This window comes from Rhinopithecus roxellana, chromosome 12 (genome assembly GCF_007565055.1).
Source record: "Rhinopithecus roxellana isolate Shanxi Qingling chromosome 12, ASM756505v1, whole genome shotgun sequence".
Taxonomy (NCBI): Eukaryota; Metazoa; Chordata; class Mammalia; order Primates; family Cercopithecidae; genus Rhinopithecus; species Rhinopithecus roxellana.
Genome location: NC_044560.1, coordinates 16,758,863 through 16,767,988, shown reverse-complemented (window position 1 = coordinate 16,767,988; position 9,126 = coordinate 16,758,863). Strand labels below are relative to the sequence as shown.

Here is a 9,126-nt window from a genome sequence, read left to right as displayed (position 1 = left end):
GGAGCTGGTGATCAGGCTTCACTAAGCCCAGTATGGCCGTAGCTCTCACCATAGTGTGACATGCTTTGAATACCCTGAGGGGCTCCAAAAGTCCTCAGCTTGAAGTGTATTTTTCTGCCAGCAGGCAGCACACAAATGCTTCCGCTGGGCGGAGCTGGGAGAGAGGGGAAAATGAAACTCTGCAGAGTGCAAGGGCTGGGAGAGAGGGGAAAATGAAACTGCAGAGTGCAGAAATAGAAACTCTGGCAGGGATTGGCTGCCTGGGGTGAGACGTGGGAGGATCCGCAAGTGATGATAAAAAGCCAGCCTTCAGCCGGAGAACCGTTTACTCGCCGCTGTGCCCATCTATCAGCAGGCTCCGGGCTGAAGATTGCTTCTCTTCTGTCCTCCAAGGTAAACTCAGGAGCTATGAAGTGTGGGCATCAAGCTGTCACCCTCTGCCAGTCTGCCTGCCTGCCTGTAAATCTCATGTTCTGAGAGCCAGGAGGCCCCTTCTCCAGGGAGCAGCATCCCTGAGTCCCTTTTAGTGCCCTGGGCTGGGACTTGTCTAAGAGGATGGGTTGGAGATTTTAGGGAGATTGGATACATGCCAAGAGGCATGAGACCCAGCTTACAGGTGCAATATCAGCGATCTGTGGCCTTAATCCTGTCGCGTCTTGGAACCTTAATTGCTTCCTCTGTAAAAGGTAGGTTAAGTTGCCTTACCCGCTCAAAGGACTGGATTATTTTAGAAGCCCCTTTATTATAGGATCCAATGTGGCAGTGAGTTCATCTTTGAGGATAGATGAAGCCATCTGGAGTGGTTGTTAAAAATGTGGGCTTTGGGGCTGGGGCCGGGCGCGGTGGCTCACGCCTGTAATCCCAGCACTTTGGGAGGCCGAGGTGGGCAGATCACGAGATCAGGAGTTCAAGACCAGCCTGGCCAACATGGTGGAACCCTGTCACTACTAAAAATACAAAAATTTGCCGGGCATGCTGGCACATGGCTCCTGAGAGGGATCCTGTATTCCGTTCACCGCACCTCGCTGCTTTTTACTGATTCAGTCGGAATTGGAAGGGAAAACAACGGAGCTGATGAGCTCCAAAGATGCTCCGGGGACCATCTCCCTCTCGCCTATTCGCAGGTCTAGCGACGGAGCCTGCGCGCGGCGCCACCATGCGGCAGAAGGCGGTATCGCTTTTCTTGTGCTACCTGCTGCTCTTCACTTGCAGCGGGGTGGAGGCAGGTGAGAATGCGGGTAAGGGTGCAGGTAAGGGTGCAGGTAAGGATGCAGGTAAGGGTGCAGGCAGGTGAGAATGCGGGTAAGGGTGCAGGTAAGGGTGCAGGTAAGGATGCCGGTAAGGATGCAGGTAAGGGTGCAGGCAAGGGTGCAAGTAAGGAGGCAAATAAGGGTTCTGGGGGATGGGAGGAGTGTGGGATAAGGGAGAGAGTTTCAGGGTCCCGGGTGTAGAGATTCTGGCGTGCTTCTGTAGAGACCCTGGCGTCCATTCCAATGGACAGTGCAGGGTTGGTGTCGCCAGAGTCCCAGATTCAAATCCCACTACTCTGTTAATTCCTCCATCCTACCGAAATTTATTCAATGCTAGTTCTGTGCCAGGCTCGGCGCCCAGGGAAAAGTCCCTTCCCCTCTGTGAGGCTCTCTGAGTAGGAGAGTGGTGGCCCCCGCCTCCAGGAGTGGTCCTGAGCATCAGACACAGAGTAGGGGACCCCTGCGTTCCACCCCAACACCCCCACTACGCTTTGTCTGCTCTCCTGCAGGCAAGAAAAAGTGCTCAGAGAGCTGGGACAGCGACTCCGGGTTCTGGAAGGCCCTGACCTTCATGGCCATCGGAGGAGGTGGGTCTGGAGGGGGAGAATCTCGGGCAGGTGGGGCGGGCCTCTGCCGAGGGCGCTCCCTCACCCGCTCCTGTTCCTCCAGGACTCGCGGTCGCCGGGCTGCCCGCGCTGGGCTTCACTGGCGCCGGCATCGCGGCCAACTCGGTGGCTTCCTCGCTGATGAGCTGGTCTGCGATCATGAATGGGGGCGGCGTCCCCGCTGGGGGGCTGGTGGCCACGCTGCAGAGCCTCGGTGAGTGCGGGGCCTGGGCCCCTGGTAGAACGTTCTTTAATATTATTATTTTCATCATACATATAGGGAAACTGAGGCACTCAGGAATTAAGTAATTTACTCAAGCAATTAAGTAGTTTACCAGGAATTAAGTGATTATTTATTCATTTTGAGACGGAGTCTGGCTGTGTCACCAAGGCAGGCTGAAGTGCAGTGGTGTGATCTCACTCACTACAACCTCCACCTCCTGGGTTCAAGCGATTTTCCTACCACAGCCTCCCAAGTAGCTGGAATTACAGGCACACGCCACCATGCCTGGCTAATTTTTGTATTTTTAGTAGAGATGGAGTTTCACCATGTTGGCCAGGCTGGCCTCAAACTCCTGACCTCAGCTGATCCGCCCGTCTCGGAGTCCCAAAGTGCTGGGATTACAGGTGTGAGTCACTGTGCCTGGCCAGGAATTAAGTAATTTACTCAAGTCTCTCTGCTAGTTTAGACCAGAGCCTAGATTCTGACCCAGTCAGTATGATGCCAGAAACCCCATTCTCAGTCTCAAAGGCTGGGTGCCTCACTGATGCTTTGGCCAAATCACAACAAGCCTCAGTTCTCTCAGCGGTGCTTTGGAGTGATCATCCTCAGTTTAACATTTTTTGAATCTGCTCAATCTCAGAGACCACAGTAGCAAAGAAATGTAGTAGAGTAACTCAAATCAATCTCACACCAAATGTGGTCTTGAGTTGCACTTTTTGAACACCACGGAGGGAACAGATACAGCGCTCACAGTGACTCTTCTATCTATCGATTGATCAATCTATTGATCTATTTATCCTAGAAAAGGGTCAAAACAAGGTCTCACACTGCCAGGTTGGAATGCAGTGCATGATCACAGTTCACAGCAGCCTGGAACTCCCAGGTTCAAGCTATCCTCCTGCCTCAGACTCCCAAGTAGCTGGGACTACAGGCGCATACCGCCACCATGCCAGATTTTTTTTTTTTAGAGACAGGGTCTCATTGTGTTACCCAGGATGGTCTTGAATTCCTGGGCTCAAGCAATCCTCCCACTTTAGCCTCCCAAAGTGGGAGATTGCAGGCATGAGCCACTGTGCGGGCCCAGAGCGACTCATAAAAAATGGCCTCACTTCCCTCTCTATCCTCTCTCCCCACCCCACCCCCACCACTCTCTCTCGCTCTGAGGCCTCCAAAATCCTGGAGAAAACCTGCCCCCAACAAACTTCCCTCTCTGCCTTTCTGAACCTTGCATCTTCTCTTCTCTCAATTCTGAATGGCAAAAGCCCAAAGAATCAGCCCAAAATAAGAGAGCCCTGCTCAGAGGGGGCCACACCCCTACAATGGGAGGGGAAGAGTATGGACGAGCCCAGGGACACCTCTGGGCTGTAAAATAGTTGTCCTCTCACATGCCACATAACTGTGACAAGATTAAATGATCCCTGGCTTGTGAACCCCCCACACCCACACAGGGCTCCATGAGGGTGGCTGTTGGCATAATTAATAACATGGTGTTTCCATGGCAGACATCTAGTGAAAGAGCCATTATTTTTGCCTTTTTCATCCCAGAAACACATTTCTGATGTGGGATGTCAAGGCGAGGTAAGAATGGGACTCACTTTGTGGTAGTGCCATCCCCTCTCAGGGCCTCTGTTTCTCCATCTAGAAATGAGGAGTTGGACTCAACCAATGGTTTCCAGACATCTGGATTCCCGGGCCTGGCGCTTGGGCCCCACTGACTCATCTGTGTTTGCTTTACAGGGGCTGGCGGCAGCAGCGTCGCCATGGGCAAAATAGGTGCCCTGATCGGCTACACCACCCACAAGTATCTCGATAGTGAGGAGGATGAAGAGTAGCCAGCAGCTCCCAGAACCTCTTCTTCCTTCTAAGCCTAACTCTTCCAGTTAGGATCTAGAACTTTGCCTTTTTTTTTTTTTTTTTTTTTTTTTTTTTTTGAGATGGGTTCTCACTATGTTGTCCAGGCTAGAGTGCAGTGGCTATTCACAGATGCGATCACAGTGCCCTACAGCCTCCAGCTCCTAGCCTCAAGTGATCCTCCTGTCTCAACCTCCCAAGCAGGATTACAAGCATGTGCTGACCACGCCCAGTATCCAGAACTTTCTCTATCACTGTCCCCAACAACCTAGATAAGAAAACAGAATAAACTTCTTCCAGAAAACACTTTGTCCTGCCGTCAATCATGTTTGCAGTGAGAAACCCAAACAATCTGGCTCTGGCCTGTGCCATCCACACACCCCCATTCCCATTTTCCCTTCGAGTCAACCACAGCTCCCGGAACACAACCAGTTGATTTTGTTTCTGGGCCTTAGCAAATGTTGGTCTCTCTACCCAGAATGTCTTCAGAAGCTCATGTGCCTGAAAAACTCCCTTCTATCCTTCCAGACTCAGTTCAGACATCCCCTTCTCTGGACTCCTGCCTAGCAGGGCCTCCTGTTTAAATGGACAGACTCGATTCCACAGGGTGCTTGGGGAGGCAGAACTCAGTTTCTTCTCACTGAGAGAAGCTTCCAGGTACTTCTCTGATTAGGCAGAGATGGAGAAGCCAGGTCTCCATTCTCTCAAGAAGTGCTAGTGATCACCCTCAGATGGAGAATAAAGTCAGCTCTTTGCTCTGGGGAAAGGGTGTAACAGCAGCTTTTCGAGGGCTCGGCAGGGCCCCCGTTTCCTCATAGGACTCTGGGGATAGGGAGAACAGTTTGCGTATGGAGTTCATAGCCCTTCTGAACAGGAAGGAAAGGACAACCCAGACACATACGAAGCATTCCGTAAATGTCAGTTATGATGAAGGACTTGCCTAAAACAAAGAGGAAACAGCCAAATGACAACCAGGAATGACATCATGTGAGTCAGGGTTTACTCTCTGGGGCTCACAGACCATATTCTTCGTTTCTTCCAAAGGTGGCACCAAATTAGGGTCTCTGCCCTTAGAAGAAGCCCCCTCCACTTATTCCCTTGGACAGCATCAAGGCCAGAGAGATGGACAGCTCTGCCCCGGAATTTTAGATCTGAGGCCTCAGCAGTCCTCAGGCTGAGTGACACTGGAAATGACCAGTTCTATATAGGGAGATGCCACCTTCCCCAGGATCCCTTGGGACCGGCCTATGCAGGATAACTTCTTGCCTTCATTCTGCAAGTGATGGCGGGGGCCAAGGACACCACAGTGGATGGAACCCAGTTCCTACCTACTTGGGGCTTATGGTGCACTGAGGACCCCACCTTTTCCTTCCCTGTCACCACCTCCCCACCCCTATCTCCTTTCACCCACCCTCACCCTTGCCAGCTTTCAGGGACCACAATCATCCCATCTACAAAGCCTGTGGCAGAAGGGTGAACACACACCAGAATTCACTATCAGAAGTCGAGAGATGCTCAACGCACTTTTAAGTAATTAATTATTTTTCTTGAGACGGAGTCTCACTCTCTTGCACAGGCTGAAGTGCAGTGACGTGATCTTGGCTCACTGCAGCCTCTGCCTCCCAGGTTCAAGTGATTCTCCTGCCTCAGCCTCCCAAGTAGCTGCGATTACAGGCACCCGCCACCACCTTCAGCTAATTTTTGTAGTTTTAGTGGAGAAGGGGTTTCGCCACGTTGGCCAGGTTGGTTTTGAACTCCTGACCTCAGGTGATCCGCCTGAGGATCACTCCCAAAGTGCTGGGAATACAGGCATGAGCCATCGCGCCTGGCCTCCACTTTTAGATGCCTCCCTGGCAGCAACCTTCAGAGAGATACATGGCTGAGTCCCGGCCCAGCTCCAGGACTGAGTCACCTCAGACAAGTTAAGTACTCTCTTGGGGTCCCAGTTTCCTTGTTTTTGTTGTTGTTTGAGACAAAGAATCTTGCTCTGTTGCCCAGGCTGGAGTGCAGTGGTGCGATCTTGGCTCACTGCAACCTCCACCTCCCGGGTTCAAGCAATTCTTGTGCCTCAACCTCTCAAGTAGCTAGGATTATAGGTGTGCGCCACCATGCCCTGCTAATTTTTGTATTTTTAGTAGAGACGAGGTTTCACCATGTTGGCCAGGCTGGTCTCGAACTCCTGACCTCAAGTGATCTGCCCATCTCGACCTCCAAAGTGCAGGGATTACAGGCGTGAGCCACCGCACCCGGCCTGCTTCCTTGTTTTCAAAACTAGGGTGAGGGTGTTAGGTATCGTGGGCTCCAGAGCTTCCTCCTCTAAAACATCTGCTGAGCCTGAAGCACATGCTTCTGAGTCCCCTCAGCCCTATCAGATCCTGGCTTTCTGAGGATGAATTTTATTTTTGGAAGCAGCCAAAAGCCACTCTGTAGTGCCAACTTTGGTGACTAAAGTGGGTGACGGTGTGGGGCGATGCCCATGTTTGGTCACAAATGAGGGTAACTAGAAACTAGCAGGGCTTGTCTCTACCCCGTCTGTACTAAAAATAGAAAAATTAGCCGGGCGTGGTGGCACACGCCTGTAGTCCCAGTTACTTGGGAGGCTGAGGCAGGAGAATCACTTGAACTCAGGAGGTGGAGGTTGCAGTGAGCCAAGATCACCCCATTGCACTCCAGCCTGGGCAACAGAGCGAGACTCCGTCTCAAAAAAAAAAAAAAAAAAAAAGGAGTCCAAAAATAGATCCCATCTCTGATTGCCAGCGTAGAGGCCCTCTGATCGCATCACTTTCCTATGGACCTGTTTCCCACTTTGTAAAATGGGGAAGGGAAGGAGTTGGACTCTCGTCCAGACCTAGAATGTCTTGCTCAAGTGCTCAAGTTAGGAGTGTCTTGCTCTTAAATAAAATATTTTAATCTAGGGATTTCTTTGTTCTTTAAGAGCCTTTCAGGACCCCCATATCCTTGAATCACCTTTCTCCCGGTAGGGGCACTCACAATTTCATGGTGCTATGTGCTGATATGACCACCAGGTGGCAGTACAGTCCTATCTTGGACTCCATCAGCCCTCATCAGCCTTGAGCAGCTCCACAATTACCAACAGCCCTCCCTGGGGCAGGCCCCACCAAGGTTAGCTACAGACGGAAATGAATAGACCTTGCCCCTGCTCAGTAGCAGGAGCTTCTGAAGCTCACGAGTGGTCCATCAGAGAATCCTTCCAGGGCCCACCTCCTCCTCTCTTCTCCAAGTCCTCAGTCCTACAATTTGGGGATCTCCAAACTCCCGAGCACAGCACTCAGGATTCTCTGCAGTCAGGTCTCACCTCCAGGCTCACTGCCTGCGCTCCCAGGGAGGAGCACGCCACACGCACTTCTTGGCTGGGCAGCGGAGGGGGTTGCTGGGAATGAGGCATCACTAGATTCTGCCTGGAAAGGGGGGTCTGGGACAGCCGAGGGCCTGGGGCAACAGTAGCTGGAGGCTGCCGAGGCAGGAGAGGCCTGTGGCTTCCTGTGAAGAACAGAGGAGCCACTTCCTTTAAGCAGATGGCTGGGGGAGGGGTGGAAGATGAGGGAGCATGAGCTTCCTGGCTTAGAGGGAGGAAAAGGGGTCCCAGGAAGGCCCCTTGAAGAGGCCCACAACAGCCTTCTCTTTCCCTCCTTCTGGGTCTCCATGGAACAGACAGCTGAGACAAGGTAAGGTCACAATTGTGAAGTTCTGTGCCGTGAAGCCACAGAAAGGATAGTCAGGTTAGGAGACAGGCTCACTTGTAAAGGCCAGTAAAGAAATGGAGCCTTGGTTATTCCAAAAAGCAAGTCCAAGCACCTACCCCCTAGTATCCAAGTCCCAGTCTCCAGTCTCAGAACCCAGCCCCAGAAGTCCAGCCCCAAGTACTTGGCCTCAAAGATCCAGCTCCCATTTCCCCGCTCCAAGCACCAGTTCCCAGAGAAACCTCCAGTGCCAAGTCAGAAGCTGGCAGGGGCCCAGTGGTTCATTATCTGTGTGAACAAATGGTGTGGCCCCACGGGAGAGATTTTTTTTTTTTTTTTTTTTGAGACAGGGTGTTGCTCTGTCACCCAGGCTGGAGTGCAGTGGTGCAATCATGGCTGACTGCAGCCTTGACCTCCTGGGCTCAAGTGATCCTCCCACCTTAGCCTCCCAATTGGGACCACAGGCATGGACCACCACATCCAGCTAGTTTTTTGTTGTTGTTGTTGTTTTTATTTTGTTTTTTTGTTTGTTTGTTTGTTTTTTAGATGGAGTCTCACTGTCACCCAGGCTGGAGTGCAATGGTGCAATGGCGCGATCTCGGCTCACTGCAACCTCCACCTCCTGGGTTGAAGCGAGTCTGCCGCCTCAGCCTCCTGAGTAGCAGGGTATGCGCCACCATGCCCGGATAATTTTTGTATGTTTAGTAGCGACGGGGTTTTGCCATGTTGGCCAGGCTGGTCTTGAACTCCTGACTTTAGGTGATCCGCCTGCCTCAGCCTGACCACAAATTCTTGATGAACCAGTAGAGTTTGCCTCCCAGCACCCACAGCTACCAGGGCACAGCATGGTTTAGCTGCTCCAGGTTCTGATCTGCAGAAAGGGTAGGGGTCTTCACTCAGCCATGATCACTCATCCTTGGAATCCACTAAACTAAGCCCATTTCTCCTTCAATCTTTCACACTTGGGTCAAAGGCACCTCCAGGCATGCAGGTGCCTAGGCCAGACACCTTCCCAAAGGCTTTTCCCCCTAACTTTTCAATGATGGCTTCTTCTGCACTCTTTGGTTTTCACTCAAATGTCACCTACTCAGAGAAGCCCTCCCTGACCACCTACTTTAAAATTGCCTCCTTGTTTCTCTCTACCACAGTAATTGCCAACTTGTCTGCCCTTCGGAATCACCTGAGAGCTTAAAATTATACTGATACCTGTGTCTCACTCACGGTGTGGGAACAGCTTGCTCTAGCATGTCACTCTTTTAATTTTCTGTATAAAGCCAGTAAAGACATAGAGACTTGGTGACTCCAAGAAGTAGGCCCAAGTACCCAACCCCAAGTACCCAAGTCCAAGTCCTCAGCCTCAGAGCCCAGCTCCAAACACCCGGGTCCAAAGGTTTACATATATTAACTCTTTTCATCGTTGCGATAATTCTCTCAGGTGTTCTTAGGATCTGCATTTTACAGATGAAGAGATCAAGGTACAAAGAGGTTAAATAGCT

The 9,126-nt window shown here is 51.6% G+C and overlaps 1 protein-coding gene across 1 annotated transcript; it reads left to right on the top strand.

Moving 5' to 3' along the window:
* The first annotated feature begins 275 nt into the window (after positions 1-275).
* Positions 276-4,235, top strand: IFI6 (interferon alpha inducible protein 6). The gene is made up of 5 exons (XM_010380371.2): positions 276-393; positions 1,125-1,226; positions 1,760-1,837; positions 1,920-2,069; positions 3,816-4,235. Exons 2-5 carry the CDS (start codon positions 1,157-1,159, stop codon positions 3,908-3,910), a joined length of 393 nt encoding a protein of 130 aa, XP_010378673.1. The 5' UTR covers positions 276-393; positions 1,125-1,156; the 3' UTR covers positions 3,911-4,235.
* The last annotated feature ends 4,891 nt before the right edge of the window (positions 4,236-9,126 follow it).

Coding starts and splice junctions, on each gene's coding strand:
- IFI6 (XM_010380371.2), top strand. CDS start 1,157: ATGCGGCAGAAGGCGGTATCGCTTTTCTTGTGCTACCTGCTGCTCTTC. Junction 1,227..1,759: donor TTGCAGCGGGGTGGAGGCAG/GTGAGAATGCGG, acceptor GCTCTCCTGCAG/GCAAGAAAAAGTGCTCAGAG. Junction 2,070..3,815: donor GGCCACGCTGCAGAGCCTCG/GTGAGTGCGGGG, acceptor TTTGCTTTACAG/GGGCTGGCGGCAGCAGCGTC.